Genomic DNA, 27,356 nt, shown 5'->3' on the forward strand with positions numbered 1-27,356 from the left:
TAAATTTTTTTAATTTTGTGATTTAAAAAGCCACACTGTCAACAGAATAAAAAGGCAACTCACAAAATGGGAGGAAATATTTGCAAATCATGTCTCTGATAAGGAATTAATGTCTAGAGCAGATAGAGAACTCTTAAAACTCAGCAACAAAAATAACCAAATTAGAAAATGAGTTAAAGACTTAAATAGGCTTTTCTCCAAAGAACATACACAAATGGCCAATCATCACATGAAAAGTTGCTCCACAACATTAATCATCTGCAAAGTAAAAGTGAAAGTCGCTCAGTCATGCCCGACTCTTTGCAACCCCATGGACTATCAAGTCCATGGAATTCTCCAGGCCAGAATATTGGAGTAAGTAGTCTTTCCCTTCTCCAGGGGATCTTCCCAACCCAGGAATCGAAGTGGGGTCTTCTACATTGCAAGCAGATTCTTTACCAACTGAGCTATCAGGGAAGCCCCCATTCATCAGCAAAATACAAACCAAATCTACAGGGAGATGCCACTTCATACCCATTAGGATGGCTACTATAAAAAAATAATAATAGCCAGTATTGGTGAAGATGACAAGACACTGAAACACTTGTGCATTCCTGGTTGAAATGTAAAATAGTACAGCCACTATTGAAATTAGTTATGGTGATTCCTCAAAAAATTGAACTTAGAATTACCATATGACCCAGTAGTTCCATTTCTGAGTATATACTCAAAAGAACTGAAGGTAAGGTCCAAAAGTGATGTTTGTGCACTCATAGTCATAGTAGTATTATTCACAATAGCCAAAAGGTAGGAGATAACCAAATGTTCATCAGTGAGTTAATGGATTAACAAAGTGCAGAATATCCTTACAGTGGAGTATTATTCAGCCTTTAAAAAGGAAGGAACTTTTGACACATGCGTAATATGGATTAACCTTGAGGACATTTATATTAGGATGGTGCAAATGTAATTGCAGTTTAGGACTGTGGATTTTAAATCTTTATAACTAGGCTCAAGGATATCTTTATTAATCAAAATAGGAACCATTACAATCAACACATTTTTGCCAATGGGAAATAAGTTTGTTTATTCCTGTAGCATAAAAATCCATGATGCTGTGAACTCTTGGAAATCATTTTCTGCATCCTTCTGGTTGTGAAAGCATTTTCCCTGCAGAAAGTTGTCGAGATGCTTGAAGAAGTGGTAGTTGGTAGGCGAAAGGTCAGGTGGATATGGCAGATGAGGTAAAACTTCATAGACCAATTTGTTCAACTTCTGATGTATTACTTGTGCAACTTGCCGTGGGGAGTTGTTTTCCAAAGGATTGGGCCCTTTCTGTTGACCAATGTCAGCTGCGGGCCTTGCAGTTTTCAGTGTATCTCATCGATTTGCTGAGCATATTTCTCAGATGTAGTGGTTTCGCTGGGATTCAGAAAGCTGTAGTGGATCAGAATGGCAGCAGACTACCAGACAGTGACCATGATCTTTTTTGGTACAAGTTTGGCTTTGGGAAGTGCTTTGGAGCTGCTTCTTGGTCCAACCACTGAGCTGTCGTTGCCAGTTGTCATATAAAATCCACTTTTCATTGCATGTCACAATCCAGTCAAGAAATGGTTCGTTGTTGTTGCGTAGAATAAGAGAAGACACTTCAAAATGACAATTCTTTTGATTTTCGGTCAGCTCATAAGGCACCAACTTATTGAGCTTTTCCACCTTTCCAGTTTGCTTCCAATGCCGAATGACCGTAGAATGGTCAACATTGAGTCCTTTGGCAACTTCTCCTGTAATTGTAAGAGGCTCAGCTTCAGTGATGCTCTCAGTTGTTGTTGTTCAGTCACTCAGTTGTGTCTGAATCTTTGAGACCCCATGGACTGCAGCATGCCAGGCTTTTCTGTCACTCCCTATCCCCTGGAGTTTGCTCAAACTCATGTCCATTGAGTTGGTGATGCCATCCAACCATCTCATCCTCTGACGTCCCCTTATCCCCCTGCCTTCACTCTTTCCCAGCATCAGGGTCTTTTCTAGTGAGTTGGCTCTTCACTAGGTGGCCAAAGTATTGGAGCTTCAACATCAGTCCTTCCAGTGAACATTCTGGGTTGATTTTCTTTAGGATTGATTAGTTAGATCTCCTTGCAATCCAAGGGACTCTCAAGAGTCTTCTCCAACACCACAGTTCAAAAGCACCAATTCTTCAATGCTCAGCCTTCTTTATGGTCCAGCTCTCACATCCATACATGACTACTGGAAAAACCATACCTTTGACTAGATAGACCTTTATTGGCAAAGTGATGTCTCTGCTTTTGAATATGTTGTCTAGGTTTGTCATAGCTTTTCTTCCAAGGAGCAACCATCTTTTAATTTCATGGCTGCAATCACCATCTGCAGTGATGTTGGAACCCAAAGAAATAAAGTATGTCTCTGTTTCCATTATTTTCCTATTTGCCATGAAGTGAATGAACCAGATGCCATGATCTTAATTTTTTGAATGCTGAGTTTTAAGCCAGCTTTTTCGCTTTCTTCTTTCATCTTTATCAAGAGGCTCTTTAGTTCATCTTCACTTTCTGCCATTAGAGTGGTATCATCTGCATATCTGAGGTTATTGATGTTTCTCCTGGCAATCTTGATTCCTGCTTGTGATTGATCCAACCTGGCATTTCCCGTGATGTACTCTGCATATAAGTTAAATAAGCAGGGTGATAATATAAAGCTTTGACATGTTCCTTTGCCAATTTCCAACCAGTCCATTGTTCCATGTCTGGTTCTGACTGTTGCTTCTTGACGTGTATACAGGCTTCTCAGGTCAGGTATTCCCATCTCCTCAAGAATTTTCCACAGTTTATTGCGATCCACACAGTCATAGGCTTTAGTGTAGTCAGTGAAGCAGAAATAGATGTTTTCCTGGAATTCTCTTGCTTTTTCTATGATGCAATGGATATTGGCAGTTTGATCTCTGGTTCCTCTGCCTTTTCGAAATCTAGCTTGTGCATCTGAAAGTTCTCAATTTACATACTACTGAAGCCTAGCTTGAATGATTTTGAGCATTACCTTACTAGCGTGTGAAAAGGGTTCATTGTGTGGTAGTTTGAACATTGTTTGGCATTGCCCTTCTTTGGGATTGGAATGAAAACTGACCTTTTCCAGTCCTGTGGCCACTGCTGAGTTCCCCAAATTTGCTGGCATATTGAGTGCAGCACTTTCACAGCATCATCTTTTAGGATCTGAAATAGCTCAGCTGGAATTCCATCGCTTCCACTAGCTTTGTCCATAGTGATGCTTCCTAAGACCCATTTGATTTCACACTCCAGGATGTCTGGCTCTAGGTGAGTGATCACACCATCATGATTATCCGGGTCATTAAGATCTTTTTTGTACAGTTCTTCTGTGTATGCTCTCAGTTGGTCGTTGCCAACTTCTGATGACCAACCACTACACTCCTCATCTTCAAATGTCTCGTCTCCTTTGCAAAACTTCTTGAACCACCACTGTAGTATACATTCAGTAGCAGTTCCTTGGCCAAATGTTGATGTTGCGAGTTGTCTCCACTGCTCTATGACCCATTTTGTACTCAAACAAGAAAATTGCTTGAATTTGCTTTTTGTCTAGCATCATTTCCTGGTCTAAAATAAATATAAAATAAACACCAAGTAATAAGTCATTACAAATAATATAAAGCGATAAATACACATTAAAATGATGTATAATATAGCCACATTGAAGAATGCATTCCAATATCAAACAACAAAATTCAACAGTGCAAAACTGCAGTTACTTTTGCACCAACCTAAATATGAAGACCAAAACTAGAGACAGTGTTATAACAATGATGAAGAAGAAAGACATTTGTCAAAGATCACACCATCAATGGGGATGGACTGAGAAATGTTCTCTGGCCTTGCGAGCTTCATATTGCACCATCTGAACAACACAGTGACCACAAAGAGAGAAGGAAGGCAAAAACACTGGCTTGGATTCCTTCCAGTGTTTACTGCTGACCAGAAAAGCAAGTGACATTTCCCCCAGCTGAACACAAACTAATTTTCTAAACCATCCAGATCTGAGTTGTGTATTCTTTTTCATCTCCTGTTTAGAGACTAGAACATTAAGTCCACAAAACAATAGAGAGGAGGGGGCATCCCCCTGAAGTGCTCAGTTACCTAACAAAGGCATTTGAGAAAGGGAGATTATTGGATTTAATGCATTCTTTCAAGTGTACACTGCTCAAAGACAAAGTACAAATTTGTTTCTGATTCTCCAGCTTGATCATAAATTGGACAAGTCCAAACAGCAAGTCCACTCAAATATGCATTGTAGATTGTCCAAGGGTAGACTCATATCCTGGCTTTTAAAGTCTACATCCAAGAGGAGGCATCTGCCCATAGCCAAGGGACAGTGAAGTAAACTCAGAACAATATGCCCAGCCAGGTGTTTGATAAGGGCTCTGCCTGAGTTGATTGTTTCCCTTTATGAACCGCTAAGCAGAAGGAACTATTTGGGACCTATTAAGAGAAATTACAAACTAAGGGAAAGGATGATTTGCTCTGAGGACTCAAGAGTAGAAACAGATTTCAGAAAATTGCTTTTTGTGTGATTCAGAGGAAAACTTGGGAAGTAGTATTTGCTACTGCTATTCTCAAAAATGCTCAAGGATATAACCAACCTCTTTGAAACACAAGTAGGAACCTGTAAGGGGAGAGTAAGTTTAGAATTAAAAGGCTAGAGACAGCTGAAATAAGGGAAAGGGTAGCCTAGAAATGTATTTGCAGATATTTTTAAAACTTTGGAAGGCAGTAAAGAGCAGAGAGTATTTGAAATAAATCAAGTTCACGATAAGAGAGAAACTTGAGAAGTTCTTCCAAAATGAAGAAAAGGATAAAGAAAAAAACACTATGAGAGAAATTATGTTAGATATGAAAATCAGAGATTGGAAAGCCAACCTGAAAATTGTGATTCTAAGAAGGAAAACACACTAATAGAAATAGAAGTTAATATATACTTCTATTATTGGAAGTGTATCTGTTCAGGCCCAGCAATATCCTACTCTTCACAACCCCACAGACTGTAGCCCTCCAGGCTCCTCTGCCCATGGAATTTCCCAGGCAAGAATACTGGAGTCGGTTGCCATTTACTTCTCCAGGGGATCTTCCTGACCCAGGGATCGAACCGTGAGAAGTATGCATACTTCTATTAATAGAAGTGGAAATCAGTGTCAATATATACCCAGTTACCGGCTTCCCTGGTGGCTCAGCTGGTAAAGAATCTGCCTGCAGTGCAGGAGACCCAGGTTCAATTCCTGGTTCGGGAAGATCCCCTGGAGAAGGGAATGGCAAACCACTCCAGTATTCTTGCCTGGGAAATCCCATGAACAGAGGAGCCTGGCAGTCTATACAGTCCATGGGATTGTAAAGAGTTGGGCATGACTAAACAAAAGACATTGTATTATTTATTATATACCTAGCTAAATGCAAAGTGAATCTAAAAAAAATTTTTTTAATTAAGAAGTAGAAACCTGATTATAATCATTAGTGGAGGACCAAAGACAGTAATGAAATTCTCAATTTCTTGCATGGAAGTTCGGAGAGTAGAAGCAGGAGTCAGGAGTTGTAGGGGGCTCTTCTGGTTGATTGTGGGTTGGGTTTTTGTTTCAGTTTTGATAGTTTTAGATGTGTGGGTATGAGAGACAACAACTAAAATTGTGCATAGGACTCCTGTATCTCCAATCACCTCAGAAGAGCAGAGACAGAAATCAAAGGAAAAGAGAGCTCCAAAATTATAAAACATAAATCAAAGTGCAAAGCTGTAACAAATATTTCAGTTACAACTGTGTAAGTATATTAAATGCTTTGATATTAGCTAAAAATGCTATTTTTAAATGACTACTTGAACTATGTTTTGTTCAAAAGAGTTATACCTAAAACAAAATAGTGCAGGAAGATTAATAATATAGGATTTATTTGATAAATATGAATAGAAAGAAAACAGCAATATCAATATCGAAACAACTAGAATTTAAAGCCAAATCCATTAAATAGGACAAACCTAGACTTACTTTATTGGGTAAAATTCATACTAAAAATATAAAGGTTATAAATAAGTATGTATAAAATAACTTTGCATCATCATATAATTTTTTTACTTTAATTTATTTTCATTGGAGTCTAATTACTTTACAATATTGTGGTAAGTCATATAAATTTAAACTCTTAACAGAGATAAACATGCAAACACATTTGAAGTATCAAACTTATACATACCACTCTATGTCTATAACAAACAAAATTTATAACATGGCACTGAGAATTCAATAAAATTAGTAAGATTTAAAATAAAGGAGCATCACATTCACTAAACTTTGCAACCTACAAATAGGGCTTAGGCATTTCTGCTGCTTCCTAAGAAATTACTCAGGTATCTCTAAAGATTCTTGAAAAGTAGAAATACTAGCAGTCATATCTTCTAACTGCAGTGTAATTAATAACAAAAAGTTTCCAATCAACCCATGAAAACTCTCCAAAGGGAGGAAGAATTTCCAATAGGAAATAAAAATTTTACATACAAACTGCTTGGGAAAAAAAAGGGGAAATGTACATATTAAAATCTGTGGAATGAGATCTAAGCTCTTTTTAAGAGGTACCTTCTTAAAAAGATTGAAAATAAATGAGCAGCTACACCTTCAGAATAAGAAGTTATAAAAAGGAAGAAACGCAACCTCTTGGAAACCTGAAAGGATTTAGTAATAATAAAAGAAAACAAAAAAAGCAGAACTAAAACTTGAATCCAGGAACTTGTTCTTTGAGAGTAAAGATAAAAATGAAAAGAATGAAATAGAAAACCTCTGGTAAACGTGGAAAAAAGAAAACTGAACAATACTAGTAATCAGAAATGAAGTTTGCTGTGAGGGATATGGTAGTTTTTGAAAGATTGTAGAATAGTTCATGTCATTTTATGCTAATAAACATGAAAATAGATGAAATTAAAAGTTTTCTGGAATGCATAAATTTTGAGAAGAAAATTGCCGCACGAATCCAAAAAGTACTTTTAGTAGTCTGTTTTAACTCTAAGAAAATAAATAGATGTGTAGTCAAAGATTTATGTGAATAGTAGCATTATTTGAGACTAAGGATTATGTTCTTATTAAGGACATGTCTGAAGCCCATTACATGAGATGGAGTCAGAGCTGTGTAAAGTTGAGTGAGGTACTGAACCTCTTGGAATGTCAATTTCCTCATCTGTAAACGGGTATAGAATATATAGTGACCTCTCTTTTCATTTCTTAATTTTGCTTTATAAAAACCTTAGTCTATAAACTGAAAAAAGAAGAGACTCTTAATTTCTTTTTATACGAAACATGCCAAATATATAAAATGGAAAACTCCAATAATTAGAGCCTGGCAGAAGCTGTACAAAAGGTATTTTGACATTTTGATTGGCTCAGTTTAATATTAGAAAATACTTAATAGAGAGTCAAAATTTGAATTGAATTTTTTCCTTCAAATCAGCCCTAAAATTTAAAGGATAGGTTGTGTGTGTTTCCATAAAAATATGTGAGGATAAATATTTTCCTTTTCCTGAGTCACATCCAGTGACTCAGTAGTATCTTTTCAGCTTATGTTCTATACTGTATGCACAGTATATAATTTTTTTCAATGAGGCTTTTTAAAAATCCTATAACACAAAATAGTGATGTGATTTTTGTCAAATCTAAATATCTATAAATGCTCCTTTAAATTTCTGAATATGATAATCATAACTAAAAGTTAAAGCAAAGGGAATAAATATTGAGGATTGAGTGTATTTGTTTTAATATAAGATACTGTAGAAAATTGAATTAAAATCATGGAAATAATTTAGAAATCCATTATACAGTTACAAGGAAATAATGCTGTAATTATCTTATGACGTTGATACTGTGTATCAACTTTTAGTATTTTCAGATGATACTAAAAATACTGTATTCTGTTAAATAAGCAAATTAAAGTTTCATTTTATTTTGATGACTAGTTACAGGATCTTCATCCTTAAGTTGAAACAGACATCACATAATTGTCTTTTAAATTCTTACTCATTAAAAAAAATTGAGAGAATATAAGTATTATCTTCTAGAGGAAAAGGATAATTCTGTTAGACCTAATGGTTCCCATTAAAACAATATTTTATGGGCAGGATTTTACACACCCTAGAAAAGAGAACATAGTGAAGTTAAAGGACAGACAGAAAAAGAGAGCACGTGCTTATTCAAGATGTCTGGTTTCAGTAGATTTGGAAGTTTTCTTTATTTCAAGTCAAGAGATCTAATTAATCACTTGTCAATAAGCGTTCTGTGCATCTAATCACATGTAAATTTTATAGACTAATATTGCTGAGTATAATCATTTCTCAATAATGTTTTGCTAATAGAAATAAAGAATAAATATATTTAACTATGTCATAGAATATATTTTAGAGTAGACTTACTATCTGTTTTGAATGACCATGCCAGGAGAACATTGACCTGCATTATCACTTAAGTAGACTTGGGTAATGAAATTGACCATAATGCTGGATTTGCGCATGTGCTTATTTTTTTAGTTTTGAATAATTCCTTCATCAACATTAGGAAATGAACTCTTCCATATTCACATATTTATATTGCATAAATAAAAGATTTTCTTAGCAAATCAGTCAAGGGCTCTGAAGAAAATTCATTATTCTTAGCTCTCTGCAGGAGATAAAAAGCTGCATGTAGATGGAAGTCTTTCACTTTAGCTTATTTGCTTATTGCCTTTTTATTAGTGTCTTAAAATTACCTCCGTGAGCCAATGATAACAATGAAAGCAGTCCCTATTTCTGACATTAATATTCTTAGAAATCTTGCTCTTCATAACTTGTTAAGCATATCCCACAGAAACTGTAGACGTGATTGGATACCTGACCAAAGCCATTTTGGAATCTGATAAACCTTAACTGTGACTGACACTGTCATAAAACTAAATATGCAGTTATAACCTTTTGTAATGTTTTAGACTTTGGGGCAATAAACTGTAAATTGAGATCATCTTATTAACTTTTATAGCTCGAAGAAAATCACAGAGATCACTAGCCAAGGCTTTCATGTTCTGTATGAAGAAACCATCCCAAAAGCAGCCAAGCTAACCAATAATCTGACTATGATTGCCACTAATTAACTACAGATTTACGACCGGAACCTCTCTTTTCTGATTCCCAGTGGAAAACATTCTCTTTTCAGAATACTTTCTTTAGAAAAATTCTGTTTTAAAAAAGCCTGGAAGTATGGACACGTTAAGTAATATCAAAAATTCCAAAGGCCTATTACAGAAACACAAAAATATAAATTTTTATAAATTTGACCTAAGAGAAGTATATTAGCAAAAATCAATATGATTTAATTACCAAGTCATTATTGATTTATTCATTTATTTTGCATCCTGAGAAAGGCTCTTTAAAACTAATTTAAGTGGCTCTGGTCATTTTTCTTTAAACTCTGAGGAAAATTTTGATGTATGGCCTTTTATTAACAGAGTAAGTTTTCCAAATCGTATCTAAAGCACTTAGAATGTTTAAAAATATATTACCGTGTGTAAAATAGATAACCAACGGGAATTTGCTGTATGACTCAGGAAACTGAAACAGGGGCGCTATATCAACCTAGTGGGGTGAGTTGGGGAGGGAGTTTCAAAAGCCTGTATGTATACCTATGGCTGATTCATGTTGAGGTTTGCCAGAAAACAGCAAAATTCTGTAAAGCAATTATCCTCCAATAAAAAAAAATTTTTTTGAATTAAAAAAAATTGTGGTTGTGATATCTAGATCATTGAAGTTTTAATGAATTTTAGTTGCAAGGATCTGGAACCTTGCTAATCAAGGTCTTCCACAAATCAACAACATCATGATCACTGGGGAATTTGTTAAAAATGCGAAATCCCAGCTTCGCCTTCCCTCCACCGAGACTTACTGAATCAGAACCTGTGTGTGAGCAGGGTCCCAGGTGATGCTGATGCACATTAGCATTGAGAAGCACCTACTCAGAGAGTTACGAATCTCAGAACCTGGTCCTGATTGTTGTCATTCCCTTCTCTGTTTCTTCCCCACAATTTTTCATCTTCTCCTTCCTGCTCACCAAACAGGAATATAAAAATGCCATTGTGTGCTTAAATAAACAAAAAGAAGATCAGATCAAAAGTGTGCAGAAGGAAGGAGAGGAAATGTATCTTCCTTCTGAGACGGCGTGGCTGGCTGACTGGCTGACTGCACTTACATTGTCTGTCGTGTTTCTAGTATCTTAGCAGATCTATGTTCTTTCCCCTCCTCTAGGTTCTCCCAGAGTCATTATTCACACTGGCCGCTGCTCCCAAAAGCAAGGTTGCGTAACTGCATGAGAAGTGGAGTACAGGACTAAATTATACAGTGTTTAATTTACAGAGGGTGAGCCACAAAGCATCAAAAGTCAGGACTGCCCGTTCCAGCTGAGGACAGAGAGCAGCAAAGGATTTATTATTGGTTATGTAACCTGGAAACCTCTGTGAATAGCAGACATTGTGAGACAGAAATCGTTGTAATTAAAAGCAAAGTTTAAATACCTAAGTCCATGCCTCCATATACGAAGATGACTCTAGTGAGTGTTTCTTCTAGTGAATGATGGATTAAAAGTCTAGTGTAGTGATTAGGAGCTTAGACTCTTAAGCTAAAACTCTCTTGGTTCAAATTCCAGCTCATCTACTTCTTGACTCTGTGAGTGTGAGTGAGTTACTTAACCTCTCTAACCTCTTCATTTGAAAACAGGGAAAAGAAAACAACTGTACCTACCTCCTTCATGGGGTTATTGTAAACAGTAAATGAGAAAAGCGGTATAAACAACATTTAGCACAATGTCTGAAACATAGTGAGCTCTCAGTAATCATTAGGGTATGTTTGTTTGTTCATTCATTCATTCATTTATTAATGAAGATTCTTCTCATAAGTTTCTCATAACTACACGATAGCATTTTTTGTGCAGGTTTTCTGGGATTTGGCTGTGGTCTGTGGCCATGACAAAGAGCTACAGCTTTAGCTAAAGGGATTCTCTGAGGCTGAAGAGTGAGTGTCTGGTGATCACCTCCAGGATAATGACTGCTGTATTAGGTATGCTGCTGGTGGTACTTAGTGTCATGACAGAAAACGAGAAATGTTATAGAGTCCCTTAGATTCTAAACAGAAAGAGATGAGACGTATATGGAAGAAGCAGCACATTCATATGCTGAAAATCCTGTAGTATAAATAATGCCTGGAACGATTGAAAGGCAGCCATGAATATTGATCTTGCTATTAGCAGTTTGTATTTTCTGCAGGTGTCTTTTACAAAGAGGAAATGGAAAGTGGGAGAACTATTAGATTTGTTAGGCAAAACGGTAGTTTGGCATGCACAAAAGATTTTTTTTTTTAGTCTGATACCTTTGAATCTTGATTTACAACTCAAGTAAGCACTACAGGGCAGAATGTGAGAAAGTACTGCCTCTAGTGCAGTTAGAACAGCCACCAGCCTGCACCCTCACTGTGCTAAGGCACAAATCAGTATTCTAGCATTTCACTCTTCCATTTTATATTGACTATTTTTTTTTCTTTTACTACTTTTCGATACTTTCAAAGAATTCAGGATTTGGCGAAAATGAGAAAATTGAGGAAGTTTATAAATGCTCGATAGAAGGGCTATAAATTAGGCATTAAGATGAAATGTTATGGAACTCGAGGTGTTTTTTCATCGTGAGGAACTTAGGCAGAAGTGGCTCAGGTAGAGTCCTGGAGAAAACAGTGTTTGTTCCCTGTTCCCTCCCTCCCCCACCACCCCTGCCCAATGCTTAGAGCAGTTTTAAGAAGATGCTCCTGTCTGTAGGTCTGAAGGGAACGGGCAAGAGAGATGGACTTGGGCTGGGGGAGCTAAAAACAGAAAAGCAGTCAGCCGCAATTAACATTTAGGAAAGTGGGAAGACCCCGGACTGAGGACCACGGCAGTAGTCTGAGAGGTAGAGATGGTTTTGCCGAGATCGCTTTTGAAACTATCTGTCGTGGACATCTTAAAATGGAGAAAAAAATGCTGTCTGAAACTAACCACCCAGGGCCATCTCTAATCTAGAGACAGGAGAAACCAGCATCTGTCAGTGGGTGATAAAATGTCACATGAGGGCTGCTCAAGGCCTGGCTAATACTTTCAGCCCAGGATCCCCTCATATGTTTGGTTCGCAGGCTCTGGTCCTCTGCTTAATCTGACTTCCTTTCTTTTGCTTCTTTTTCAGCAGTGCCCACGTATCCCAAGTCAGCAGTGTGTCAACAACTGGAGAGTAAGTGGTCCAGCTTGGGCTTTTTTCCCCTCCTTTCACTTACTAAGCAGTAAAAAAAAAAAAAAAAAAGCTATTCTAATGGTGTGCTGCATTGGAAGATTAATATGGTACATAACCAGTGATGATTTTTTGACTACCCAGAGGAAAGGACTAAATAAGAAATGTTCCTATTTGAGTTTCTGTGTGGGCGTGGGACTGGAGCGAGCTTGGCCATGTGAACATCTGAGATTTTCTGTTTATTTCAGTCAAAATAACGTTAGTCAGTTAATATGTGCAAAGCAGTCTTTGTGATTTAAGAAGTGTCTTGCCACTAAAGGTGAAGGTATAAACATATATTTTACTTCTTCCTTCATTTGTTTTAATCAGCCTCCATTTATTGACCACCTGCAATACACTAAGCATAGTGTTAGGTGTCTGAGGTTAAATAAGCCTTGGGCACTGTGTTGGGGACTTCCCAGGCTGATAGAACACAGAAGAGGAAGGAAGTTAGTGATGGCAACAAGTCCTTTTCCCTCTGGGCAGTGGCAGTACTCTGCTATTAATAATTACATCCATTGCATGTCTTTTTCCTTTTAATTCTACTGCTTCCACTGCTGCTGCTGCTGCTGCTGCTAAGTCACTTCAGTCATGTCCAACTCTGTGTGACCCCATAGACGGCAGCCCACCAGGCTCCCCCGTCCCTGGGATTTTCCAGGCAAGAACACTGGAGTGGGTTGCCATTTCCTTCTCCAATGCATGAAAGTGAAAAGTGAAAGGGAAGTCGCTCAGTCGTGTCCAACTCTTCGCGACCCCATGGACCGCAGCCTACCAGGCTCCTCTGTCCATGGGATTTTCCAGGCAAGAGTACTGGAGTGGGGTGCTTAATTCCACTTTAATTCCACTAGTCACGAAAATCTGAATTCCAGTTATCTACCCCCACCTACTACTCTAGCCACACTGTTCACTGTGCCTCAGCCATATGACACTGCTGGGGCCTGGGTGGGCCATTTGGAGCATCTTCATCAGCAAAGATCAGGGGGAGGAGGAGTGGTGTGATATCAGGTGGTATGATAAGGAGGAAGAGAAAAGAATTAGAAGACGCACTAATTAGCATACATTTGGATCTAATAGGGCTTCCCCAGTGGCTCAGATGGTAAAGAATCTGCCTGCAGTGCAGGAGACCGGGGTTTGATCCCAGGGATGGGAAGATCCCCTGGAGAAGGGAGTAGTTATCCACTCCAGTATTCTTGCCTGGGATTTTTTTTCTCCTCATTAGACAAGGGAGCAATCAGAGGGCAGATTTGATCTCTCTTATCTTTATGAATTTTAAAGAGATTCTAGAGTTAGGCCAAGACAGACGTGTTCTTGCCTGTTTGTTTCGTAACAACTTTTACTTCTTATGTGACTTGTATAGTGTTGGAAAAGGTGTGGGTTTGGTATGTGTGTATATATTAATTTATTTAGATCCCTAGGTACCACAATTATGTCATGTCAAATTGTTGGGATATGGAGTTCAAGATATTAAAGTTCTTACGCCCAAGTCAGACTACACTTGCTCATTGTCTTAAAATAGTTTTAATGAAATTACTATAAGTCTATTATAAAACTACCTTTGGAAAATCTAAAAGTTCTTAAACTGTTAAATTTTCAAAACTCATTTTATTTAACTAAATGTATTTCTCAGTCTGACCATTTAAAATTATATTTTTTTATTTTAACAGTTTTATTGAGGTGTATATACAAAAACTATATGCATATTTAATGGACACAGAAAAGGAAGCAAATTAGTGATGGCAGCAAGTCCAACTCAATAATTTGTTGAGTTTAGATGTGATTCTTTTTTCAAGTGAAGGAAACCACGCTTAGCGGACTGTCCGTTTAGAATTCTTCATGCCTGCTTATTCAGAATTAAATAATGAAGTGATAAGAGTTTAGACACATTGCAAGACTATATAGCTTTAAAAAAGATACCTTATCTGTCTCATTATCACTTTTGTCAGCCCCTGTGCTTACCTGTTTTCTGAATAAAATAAATCTGTCCTTCTCTCTTCAGTAGTATATATTGGGATGTTTGCATGAATACATTTTCAATCATATTGGGATGTTTGTATGAATACAGTTTCAATCATTTATATCACAGTTTAACTGAATAGAGATTCAGAAAGTTTTACCCTTCTGTTATTAAGAGTAATTGCTCTGGTGAGTTGTTCTTTTTTAATAGCATTATTTTCTATGTAATTTTATCTTCAAGAGATTCAGATAGTAGGTCATAAAATTATTTGTGCCAATTTGCTTTGTAAGTCATACTATCTTCCCCTGCAGAACCGGTATGAAATCTGGAAGGTACTTGCCTTTGTAAGAATAGGTTCATTATTATTCCTTGAGGAAAAAAAATCTTTCCTCATTCTGCCTTGTATTAAATGATCCTTATTTCCTGAATGCCTCCTATAATTGTTGCTGGATCTGCTGTGAGCATTTCAGTAATTCTGGACCCACAAAGATGGAAAACAAAATTATCTGATTGGTGGAATATGTTCCATTTAGTTTTGTTTCTCATTCACAGTGCAAATATTGGAGGATTAATTCCTCATACTGTCTTTGCTCGTGAAGTGGTAGTAGATATTCCATTGGAAATGCTGATATTTCCAATATTATGGGAACTTTTTATTGAAGAATAGTTGATTTACAATGTTGTGTTAATTTATGATTGTACAGGAAAGTGATTCATTCTTTTTTAAATATTCTTTTCCACTATGGTTTATCATAGGATACTGAATATAGTCCTCTGTGCTATACAGTAGGACCTTGTTGTTTATCCATTCTGTATTTTAAAGCTTGTATCTGTTAACCCCAACCTCCTAGTCCATCCCTCCCCCAACCTCCTCCCCACTTGGCAGCTGCCAGTCTGTTCTCTATGTATGGGACCATATTTTTAAACACAGTTATTGATTTTTTTTTAACCAGGCTCTTAGAAAGAACCATCCGGTCAGCTGTAGAACAACATCTTTTTGATGTTAATAGCTCTGGAGGCCAAAGTTCAGAGGACTCAGAATCTGGGGCATCATCATCTTCCTCCACATCCACCAAACAGCGACGACGCCAGGCTAAGGAGCAGGATGAAATTCGACACAGCAGAGATGTGTGAGTTGGCATTGATACTCTTGTTTGCATTTGCTCTCTTCCTTTAAAAATATACGATACATGTCTGAATTCATGATTGTTATAGCACTCTCATTTCAGTATTCACGTTAAAACTTTAAAAGTTTTCATTTTGACCTTTCTAAGCTTAGTTAACATTTGGAAATTCACACGTGATTGAATAAATATTTCATTTTCATCTGGATGTTTCGTATGTGATGGGAAGCTACCTCTGGTTTAATACATTTCATGGCTTTCTTGTCTGTATCTTATTTAGAAGGATCCTGCACCATTGGAGGAGAAAATTGCCAGCTGCCTGTCTAGAGGTGGTTTTTTCCCTTGTTAGACAACATTCAGCTTGCTGTTAGATTTTCTTATGAGCCAGCAGATTCCCCTACTTATATTGACCTGATTAAATACCAGAACATCCCTGGAATGTTCTGACAGATGATTATGTTTTCGTATAAGAAAGGCTGAGCTCAAGTCTAACAAAAGAGGAAATGCTTGAGTTCTTTATTATTACAATGGCTCATTTTAAAGCATTCTCTTAGCATGAATTTCAAGAAGAGTATTACAATAAACTCTTTTCTCCATTAAAAGATTTGATAAAATACAAATGAATAATTACCATTTGTGTTATTGAATAATCATGATTTAAATTAAAGAAAATAAATTTATATATAATAGACTATATTCTCATATTTTCCCTGAAAGTTTTGCCTACTGTATCATTTAGTCTCTATAAAGTTATTTTGTACTTCTTATTAAATGTCAAAGGCTAAACCAAACCCTAGTTCCCAACATTCTTTTTCACCCAGACTCATAATCTATGTCAAAATGTTTACGGGGAAAAAGAAACTTATCTTTGCTTACAGAAAGATATAAATAGTACAAGTAAATTCCATGCTACACATGCACATTATTGAGATATTTAAGAGCTATTTTAGCAAATATAATTTTAAAAATAAAAAAGTATCAGTTATATAACCCACTGACTTTTCATGTGACAATAAGCAACACTTTTTTGAAAACATTTGTTTTGGAGCTGGTGGGTAGGAGGGGGTGCTATAACATTTCCTTTTAAAAAATAGGAAAATTATAATATAGGACATATTTACATTTAAAATTAGTTACTGAGTAAGCTTTATAGAAAATGTTTAAGAATATAATTAGTTTGTATACTGCCTATATTGTGTTATTCAGCAAACACCAGTTATTCATTTAACACTGATCTTAGTCTCTGCTTTATTTTTTGCCACACTATATGCAACAGCTCTGCGTTTTTAAAATCCTTAGTGTGTCACGACATCATGCTTTCCACTCTTGTTGTTGGGACAGAGAAGAGCTTGTTAGCACAAAGCTGGGCGATAGTCCTGGTGGCGGTAGGTGCATTGGGTGGACCAGGGAGGACCATGGCAGGGGTAAAGTCAAAAGTGAACAGGGTACTAGACAGGAAGAGAAATATGAAACAGAGCATAACCACTCCTGCAAAATTTAAACACAGTTTCCCACATCTGAGGATGTTTACGTAGAAGTTACCTTGATTGTTCTCTGCTATCAACATCAAGGAAACAAAAGGAGATGGAGAATGGCAGAGACTAACTAACCATCTTGTTGCAGGAAGGGGGACCCCTTCCAGAGCCCGAAACCAGGCTCTTGTCTAACACTCAGAAATGAATTGTCTGAGGAGACACATGTGCTGACAAAGTAAGAGACTTTATTGGAAAAGGGCACCCGGGTAGAGAGCAGTAGGGTAAGGGAACCCAGGAGAACAGCTCCACCATGTGGCTCGGCTCACAGTCTCGGGTTTTATGGTAATGGGATTAGTTTCCAGGTTGTCTTTAGCCAATCATTCTGACTCAGAGTCCTTCCTGGTGGTGCAAGCCTTGTTCAGCCAAGATAGATGCCAGAGAGAAGGATTCTGGGAGGTGGTCGGACATGTGGTATCTCCTTTTGACCTTTCCTGAACTCTTCCGGTTGGTGGTGGCTTATTAGTTCCGTGTTCCTTACCAGGACCTCCTGTCGTAAAACAGCTCATGCAAATGGTTACTATGGTGCCTGGCCAGGGTGGGCGGCTTCAGTCAGTGTGCTTCCCCTGACAATCTGAAGAGGTGTCCTTGAAGCGCTAGCTTTTTCCTCCTCTGGAGTTCCTTTATTGCTCATCCTTCTCACTCATCATGGTCAACTGTGTTGAGTGAGAGAATCTTGGCGTGCAGACTGTTTATGGCAGGAGAAACTTACAGTCTCACCTGATTCATTTCCTTAGTAAGTGGGTTGGGCGATCAGAAGGCCCCTTTCCATGCTCCTTGTTAGCCTCACCCTCCTGGTCACAAGGCCCCTCCTAACCTGTCACCCTGGTCACCATCATGTCTTGAGAGTCCTTCTCCTTTAGCTTTCGGCCAGTACTGAATGGCTGCTCGAGCTCCCCACGGCTTTGGGGAACAAGGCCCTACCTCTCAGAGCTCTAGCTCTGCTGCTTTTGCCCCCACCCAGGGGCCTCTTCAGTATGTCCCAAGCGATGCGCTTAAATGGTGTCAGACCTGAAAATGTTAAGAGTCGCTACTATAACCTATAGCAAGTATGTTTTTCTCAGTGTTCACCTATACATAATTGATTTGTTATCTAAGATTTCTGTCAAGTTTTGCTTAAAAAATTAGGAAGAATTAAAGCTACACTTCACTATCTTCTATTGAAAAATCCATGATATGTTATTTTGCCTGCAACCATTTAGAAAAATATCCCCATGTTTCAGGGTGAGGTTGGAGAGTCAATAAAGTCTGTACTAATACCATTATGACATTTTTTAAAATAAGCAATGCAGAAGACAGACTAGAAATACTTTAATGTACATGATTTCTTATTTGTCTCAGTTTATAAGGAAACATGATCAGGCTTATATTATTATTTATTACACTAAAAATGTAAAAGTTTAAGGAATATATTCATTATGTGAGAGAGCTCAATTTAATTCTCATTTAAAAATTGGCCATCTACCAGGAGCATGAAAATATCATTGAATCTTGGTGGTGGATATAAGGAAGTTCATGGTGATAGTCCCTGTATTTTTCTATGTTTGAAAGTTTTGTAATAAATATTTTTTAAAAAGTAAAGCATGGCTATTGAAAATGATTTCAATTTTCTAAAACACAATGAACTAAAAAATTATACCCATTTTATTATATAAATATGTTAAATTCCTACTGCAAACTAAAAATTGTGCTATCTTAGAATATTAAAAAGTTTAGTATTGCCAGAACATTACATGCGCATGCATGTAGGGGAAGGAGGAAACTCTGAAAAAAGAAAACCTGAGATGTGGAGAGTGAGAATTAGAGGCCGCCAGGATCTAAGTTCAGATTAAATTGCGGTGACGGCAGCTATGAGAGTCGGGATATTACTGGAAGGATCGTGCTCCTGTGCTCCTCAGGGTTGCGCAGGGACTGACTCACACAAGAGCAAAGAGCATCCTTTGAGGACAGCAGGATTTCCACCTAAGCACAACTGCACAACTAGATTTGGGAATATTTATTTGAACAGGACTTATTCCAGTCATTCATTCACTATTCAAAAAGATTAGAAAATAAACTTGGTCCTTTAGTTTCTAAAAATAATTTTTAGCTTTTGTATTAATCTGCCCAAGCTGCCATAACAAAGTACCACAGACTTAAACAACAGGAGTGCATTTTCTCACGGTTCAGAGAGGTCGAAGTCCGAGATCAAGGTGCTGACGGGGTGGGTGCTTGTTGAGGCCTCGCTGCCTCGCTGACGGTGCCTGCTCGGTGCGTGTCCTCACACGGCCTTTCCTCTGTGCTCTCCGGTGTCTGCCTCTTATAAGGATGCCTGTGCTCTTGGATTAAGTCCCCACCGTCATGACCTCATGCAGCCTTAATTACCTCCTCAGAGGCCCTGTCACACTGGCAGGTAGGGCTTCCTCATATGAACTGGAGAGGTGGGGGGACACAGTTTAGTCCTTCAGTTCAATTCAGTACCTCAGTTGTGTCTGACTCTTTGTGACCCCATGGACTGCAGCACGCCAGGCTTCCCTGTCCATCGCCAACTCCCACAGCTTCAAACCTAAAAATTCCTCCATTAAAAACTTATAATTGGAATTATACCCCAGGAATTAAGAAAATACAAAAACAAAGAAAGAGACATAGTTAAATATTATAAATATTACAGTAAACTCATTGTGAATTTGAGAGAGATTTGAGAGTGTTTGTATATGTCCCTGCATGTTAATCCCTAGCACCTTTTCCTCATGTGTTCATTTATTTTATACTTGGAATGTTTCTTATAAATGTAACATACATCTTTTATATAATTTTACTCAATGTATGTATTTGTACATTAAAGGTATAAAATAAGGCTAGATTAAATATGGAGTATTAAAAATCACCAAGATAGTATAATGGTGAAAATATTATGACAATATTTAATTCATAATTTTGCCTCCATGCTAGCCTAAGACAGGATATGAATTTAAATTACAGAATAAATATTTAATTTACTCTGTTTCATTTGGGCATATGATTGATAGTAAAATATGTTCATTTATTTTTACGCTTTGGAGCTCACTTATTTCAAATACAGTTTTAGATGGTTAGGAGTTATCTTTATATATTTTTTAAATTGAATTATAGTTGATTTACAGTGTATTAATTTCTGCTGTACAGCAAAGTGATTCGGTATACACATATATACATTCGCTTTTATATTCTTTTCTGTTATGCTTTATCCCAAGGTATGGAATGTAGTTGCCAGTGCTATACAGTGGGACCTTGTTGTTTATCCATTCTATATGCGACAGTTTGCGCCTGCCAGCCCCTAACTCCCACTCCACCCCTCCCTCCCATCCCCTTGGCAACCACCAATCTGTCTTCTACGTCCGTGATTCTCTTCCTGTTTTGTAGTTAGGTTCATTTCTGCTATATGGTAGATTCCACATGGAAGTGATACCACGAACAGATACCACGTGGTATCTGTCTTTCTCTTCTGACTTAACTTCATTTAGTATGGTGATCTCTAGTTGCAGGGAAGTACCTTTAAGGTCACACCATGACAGAGAGTAAGTCTCATTCACTTGTACCTGACCAAATGGTGCTGCTGCTGCTGCTAAGTTGCTTCAGTCGTGTCCGACTCTGTGCGACCTCATAGATGGCAGCCCACCAGGCTTCGCCATCCCTGGGATTCTCCAGGCCATTTCCTTCTCCAATGCATGACAGTGAAAAGTGAAAGTGAAGTCGCTCAGTTGTGTCCGACTCTTTGCGACCCCATGGACTGCAGCCTACCAGGCTCCTCCACCCATGGGATTTTCCAGGCAAGAGTACTGGAGTAGGGTGCCATTGCCTTCTCCGAAATGGTGCTGCACTGATGGTTTAATTTGTTCTGTGATGTAGTAAAAGACAAACATTTCGCCAAGTACTTTAATTTCGTGAAAAACCTCTTAAAAGAGAATGTTAAAATGCTTAAGGGAAGCATTTCAAGAGCATTAAATGAATTAAATTCTGTAATTAAAACTTCTAAAACTAAGTCATGAAGGAACTCTAGTTATAAGCTTACATTCAGAAACTGGTACTGGGAAGTAACGAATCTATGTTTCAGTTGAAATGCTTTCTTTGTATTCCATAGTTCTTGTTATATCACTTTTACCAGGATCATCTAATATAGTCAGATTTAGGTATTAATGCATTTATATCGTGATAAAATGTCTTTCTCAATTGGAGAAAATCAGTGTCCCATTCTGGAGAAAAAGATGTATTTCCTTTTCAGATTTTTCTTAATATATTATATTAATTTATAAGATCCATGTATGTGTATGTATGTATGTGTATAAAACCTATGAATAATGGAAAATGTCTTTGCAAGTTTGCACAATTCCCCTGGTTTTGAATACAGATTACTTTCGGTACAGATACAAAAGCTTTTCATTGGCAGAAACACAGCCCTCGCCAGTTTGCCTTTAGGAATAATTTCTCTTTTAATCTGACACATTTGGCACCAAGTGGTCTCAGGAGTAGCACTGTGCTCAGATTTTTATAAAAGATGAAACATGGAATTTCTAGGCACTCTTCTTTCTACATGATGCATTGTCATTAAAACGTCCTTTTTGCCTTTTAAAGTAAAATGAAGCTAATTTTTTTTTCAATTCAAGGGGACTTCTCAACAAAGAAAATATTCCTTCTGGCTTCAGCAGTCTTGATGAATGTATGTTGAATGCTTGTGAAGTGGAAAAATTATATGAAAATACTTCTGGTTATATTGGAGAAAGGGGTAAACCTAAACGTCAGAAATCCAGTTCCAAACTTTCTGAGCTCAATGAAAATCAAGATGGTCTTGTGGTAAGTGCATGATTCTATAAAATTTTTACTTGTAGCCAGTTAGGAAATACCACATCTCTTTTCCATGCTTTGTAAAAAATAAAAATTAATGTCAAGCTCAAGTTTCACAGAATTATAGGACACGAGTTCTGAAAGAGACCTTAGAGGTACTAAGTATACACACTTTTATTTCTTTTTAATAACTATAAAAATCAAGTTCACGAAACACTGTATTTTGCCAAAGGAAGCAGAAGCAGCACAAACTTTGATTTCTATGTTATTGAAATTGGTCTGACTTTTGTCTCATTCTTTTGGGCATTTTTAAACTTTATTTTTAGAATAAAATTATCAAATCATATAATTTTTCCTTATTTTCCTCCATTTTATCTCTTCTTATCTATACAAATATAAAAAATTAATGAGTTTAAAGTGAGGTAAAAGAAAAATACATATGGAAATAGGATCAACTGTCTTTGTGTTCAGAAATCCCTTTGTGTTCAGAAATCCCTTTGTGTTCAGAAATTTAATTTCAAAGATATACTCTGTAGTTTTTTTCCCCTATATTAATCAGAAGCAAATTAGTCTCCTGAACAGTTACCTCAGACCTAAATGCTGGTTCATGAATTTGATATATAAGTTATACAAGTGAGTTTAGTCAATAACTCAATATAAATCCAGTTTAACTATAAATATACATCATCCTTTATTGTGTATGTTCAGTTTCTTTGAAAAGTGAGAACCAAAATCTGTCTTCTGATTTCCTTTAGCTTTCAGAAATTTAATCCCCCCAAAAAAACTGAAGTTGAATTTTATAACATGAACTGGAGTCCCTAATAAAGATAGGTAATAGCCATTCTCTCACAGTGTTTAAAGCCTCTGTCGGGTTTATCTCAGCAGTTTTTACCTCCATGCTGGGTTTTCTATAAATTTAACGAAACTCATGGGCCACCTATTTTCCCATTGTCAATTTCTGCCTGTGCTCAGAGAAGATTCCCAGTTTAATTCCTTAAAGAAAATATGCATAAATGCAACTCTGGGGAAAGCATGTTTACTCTGTTCCCCCCAGATGTCTTGATGCCCTGTTTCTGGAAGCAAACTGATCAACTAGAGTAAACACAGCCACCCACCGCAGACTGGTGTCTGACACCATTCTACAAATACAGCTTCCCAGGTGGTACTAGTGGTAAAGATCCCATCTGCCAGTGCCGGAGACATAAGAGACACAGGTTTGATCCCTGGGTCTCGAAGACCCCCAAGAGGAGGCTGTGGTAGCCCACTCCAGTATTCTCACCTGGAGAATCCCGTGGATAGAGGATCCTGGTGGACTATAGTCCATGATATCGCAAAGAGTTGGACATGACTCAAGCGACTTAGCATGCATGCAAGCTTTGGAACCATTATACATTAAATGGTTTTTAACACTAGCTTAATTCTTATTTGAAGGAAAAGTAAAATTTTTAATAAACTAAATGATACTAACTCCGTTAGCTCTTTATTTGGCCCATGATTTGTTTTCATCAATGTTTTTTCCACCAGGAATAGTATCTTAAATTAGCTAAGTGGTAGTAGCTAATGAAACTGAAAAGGTATATTTACTCCTTAGAATACACGTGTGATTGCTAAAACTGTGGACATAGTTGATACTTAAAAAACATTTGGATGAGAGAGCTTAGTTCCATTCTGGTTTGGTTTTTTTTTTTTTTTTTGCTGTGAAAGGATTTGTCCCCACCTTAGCTGCCAGTTTCCACATTCCAGGATTGTGCAGGTCACATGTTAACATAAGTGAGCTAAGTGGAACGTGTCTCTGTTGCAATGAATAATTTAAAGCACTGCCAACACAACTTAGACAGAAGCAAAACTTTCTCATCTATGAAGTGAGGGTATCCTCAGAGATATCTCCTGACTCTCATATTCCATTAATGTTAAATCTCATCTTCGCAGGTAACCACAAAGCAAATAGCCAGGGAACATGACAGTGACTGCTGTTTAGACCACACCCTGAAAGTGAACTTGTGCTTCTTAACTTCCTGCTTACTGTTAAACTTCTATTTTTACTTTCCCCCTCTCTCCTCCAAAACCTTCTCTTATTCCTTTACAAGTTCTTTATACACTGACTAAACTTTTGTTTCTGGAAAACAAATGGAATAGTATACCTTCTCTGTGCCAGGAAATATTTCAGAATCTGGGGATACATCTGTGAGACAAACAGGCAAAAATCACTGCCTTCATGGAGCTTACATTCTAGTGGGGAAAACAGACAAAATCAAGACAAAAAAGTAAACCATAAAATATATTACATAGTGATAACTATTAGTAAGAAAAATAAGGCAAAAAAAGAGGCTAGAAATTATAAATGGGCAGGGGTTGCAATTTTAAATAGAGCTTTTAGAGATGGCCTTCCAAGAATTTGATATTTGAGTGTAAAGATCTAGAGGAAGTAAGGAAACAAACCATACTATCACAGCAGGTTTAGAGACGCCAAGAAAATCACTTATATGACATGTTCAAGAAACTGCAAAGATACCATTATGGTTAGAAGAGGATGAGGACAGTGAAAAAGATAATGGAAGGTGAGGAGAGAACAAATTAAGTAGGGCCTCATAGAACATTGTAAAAACTCTCCTTTAATCTGGGTGAGATGAGAATCCATGTAAGGGTTCTAGGCAGAGCGGTGGTGTGACTTACTGAAATTTGGTTTGACCACTGTGTTGAGAACAGACAGGGCGCAGCCAAGGGCAGAAGCAGAGAAACCAGTTAGGAACCTATTGCAATAATCATGCATTAGGTGTGCACTGATGATGGCGTGAACTAAGGTGATCCTCAAGCCTGCGCATATTGCCTTGCGGGATGCACAGGACACTGCTGTAGGGGACATTGTTCACATTGACTAAAATGTCCTCCTTGGGCTTCCCTGGTGTCTCAGAGGTTAAGGCGTCTGCCTGCAATGCAGGAGACCTGGGTTTGATCCCTGGGTCAGGAAGATCCCCTGGAGAAGGAAATGGCAACCCACTCCAGTATTCTTGCCTAGAGAATCCCATGGACAGAGGAGCCTGGTGGGCTACAGTCCACGGGGTCACAAAGAGTCGGACACGACTGAGTGACTTGACTTGTTCACTAGGGTACTGTATTGCAGTCATCATGAGGTAATAGATGCTTTCTGGATATATTTTGAACATAGAGTTGACAAGATTTCCTGATATTACCTGTGTAGTATGAAAGATAACGCCAAGGTTTTTGGCCTGAGCAACTAGAAGGTTTGTGACACCAATTTACTGAGATGGAGAAGAGAGAAGTTTGGGAGATAGTATCATGGTTCAATGTTGGACATGTTTTTTGAGTTTGTTTATTTGGCTATTCTCTGTCTTAGTTGCGGCATGCAAGATCTTTGATCTTCATTGCATCGTTTGAACTTTTAGTTGTGGCATGTGGGATCTAGTTCCCTGACCAAGGAATGAACCCAAAGTATTTTAAGTCGGTATACTAGATGAAGTAATCAAGGGTGTGAGTTTGAACAGACAAGGGGAAGTAACCTCAGGGACCATGAGCCCTGAGTCCTATGAACGTGTAGAGGATGGGGAGATAACAGGGTACCAGTGGAGGAGACTTAAGAAGGAGACAACAGCAAAAAAGGAGAAAATGGGGTGTGTTTGATGTTTTGGAAGCCAAGTGAACCAGGTATCTCTAGCTGGAAAGTAGGTCAGATGGTTAACCAAGTAGAACAGTGAGAGTCTAGCCATTGGGATTAGCAAGCTGGAGATCACTCAGTAAGAGCAGTTTTGATGGAGATATGGGAGCAAAGCATTTTCCAGAGAAAATGAGAGGAGAGGAACTGAAGACTTTGAGTGGTAATTTTACAGTGATCTCGCCAGCCTATAACACAGCCAAAGAGACCTAAAAAGAGCATCTTGCAGATTAAGAATCTCTAGAGTGGAAACTGGCTGTGTACTTTGCCTTGTCCTTTGCCCTTTTGAACTGTCACAAGCAGTAGAGACCGAGAGACTGCAGATAGTTCTGCACTCAGAAACTAGTGGTAGTGAGTGGCATTGAGTATCTCTAATGATTGCTGTGGTCAGAGCCTTCTGCTCTCTTCTTACACCACCAGCTCACATCCGTGCTCTTGAGCCTCTCTCTAATGGAAAGCTTGTGCCCTAATTTGTCTTTGAACAGCTAAGACAGCAAGCTTGTATTTCAGTGATTTCCCTCTTTCCTGCTTCAGAATTTCTCTAGATCTCTACCCATTTTCTTACCTGCTCAAATGATAAACGTTTTTCTGAAATCTGAGATTAAGTATCCTTGAAAATTATGTTTTCTGCACCCATCTCTCCACCTCATGTACATGTGCAAACATACACGCGCTCGCTCACTCACTCACTCACTCATACCCTTTACATTGCTCCATCACCACTAGCTCATTTCTGTTGGCCTAGAAAATGCCTCTATCTCAAAAACATTCTTTCTAGGGAACAATTTAACAGTTTGAATCAAAAGCCGTAATTCAGGCATTTTATCTAATAATCCTACCTCTGCTCTTCTGCTCTGGAGACAGCATTGTACATATGGAAAGCACCAGAAGTACTGATTTGCTCACCACATGGTTGTCTATACTCATGGAGAATTGGAAGCAACTTAAATGTTCAAAAGTAGGAGACCAGATAAGTAACACTTGTATGTCAATTCAATAAGATATTATGCGTCAAACAAAAATTATGGTTCTGAAGACTATGTAATAAAGTGAAAAATGTTTGGCAAAGTGTATTTTAAGTGCTTTGCATATATTATCAATTTTAATCCTCCCAGTAACCCATAAAGTAGTAATTATTATTATTAATATTCTCATTTGAACATGAGGAAAATGAAGCACAGGAGATAAACAGCTGTCCAAGGTCACAAATAAGTGGTGGGGCTCGGGTTTCATGATACTCTCCCTCAAAAGTAGGTATATAAAGAAGCAGTATATATAGTGCATGCATTTATGTGTGAATATATGTATAGAAATATGTTCCTAGAAAAAACACACAAAGGAAATATACCTAAAATGACTGAACAATAGTATTGTGCCGGTGGTGGTGACGGTGGAAGTATTAGGGGCAATTTTTTCTCCATCCAAAGACTATTTTTCAAATATTCTTTATGTGATTATACTAATGTCTTAATAAGATTTACATTTTATATATTTTAAAAAACATAGTCTAGTAGCCCTTTTATTCATAAACAGCATCTATTTAATCTCACATACACCCTCTGAAATCATAGGCAGGGATCAAGGAAGCAGATTAGATCTTACACTCACGCCTGAATTTCAGTTCTAACTTTATCACTTAATAGCTATGGCAAGTGAGCAGTTACTCTGTAACATGGGAGTATTTATCTCTCTTTGTGTTTTTTTGTGAGATTTAAGTGCAATGAAATGTGCTAAATCATAGGAAAAACTGAAAACAGTACCTATATAAGTTCTTTCTGCTCCCTCTGTTCTGAGGGTCAATCTTTGCCCTTCGTTTTGCCATCAAAAATTTTAAACAGTCTGCAGACATTTCCGGTTCTTTCCTTACTTGCTAATGAACTCCTATAATTCAGATTCTACCCCCACTTCTCTGGAGAAACTCCTTTCTCTGTGTCACTGGGTGACTGTGTGGTT

At 37.6% G+C, this 27,356-nt stretch overlaps 1 protein-coding gene across 11 annotated transcripts in view; it reads left to right on the forward strand.

Annotated features, from left to right (window-relative positions):
• Window positions 1-27,356, forward strand: part of FAM13A (family with sequence similarity 13 member A) — a 342,045-nt gene that overhangs the window by 262,608 nt on the left and 52,081 nt on the right. For 6 of the 11 annotated variants that reach the window (XM_013964541.2, XM_005681435.3, XM_005681438.3 and 3 more), the window contains 3 exons: window positions 12,243-12,287; window positions 15,231-15,407; window positions 21,556-21,742. In XM_013964541.2, the coding sequence (XP_013819995.2) occupies window positions 12,243-12,287; window positions 15,231-15,407; window positions 21,556-21,742 (409 nt within the window). The remainder of the gene's footprint in view (window positions 1-12,242; window positions 12,288-15,230; window positions 15,408-21,555; window positions 21,743-27,356) is intronic. The other 5 variants (XM_018049311.1, XM_018049312.1, XM_018049313.1 and 2 more) reach the window with 2 other exon arrangements.

Source organism: Capra hircus, chromosome 6 (genome assembly GCF_001704415.2).
Source record: "Capra hircus breed San Clemente chromosome 6, ASM170441v1, whole genome shotgun sequence".
Taxonomy (NCBI): domain Eukaryota; kingdom Metazoa; phylum Chordata; class Mammalia; order Artiodactyla; family Bovidae; genus Capra; species Capra hircus.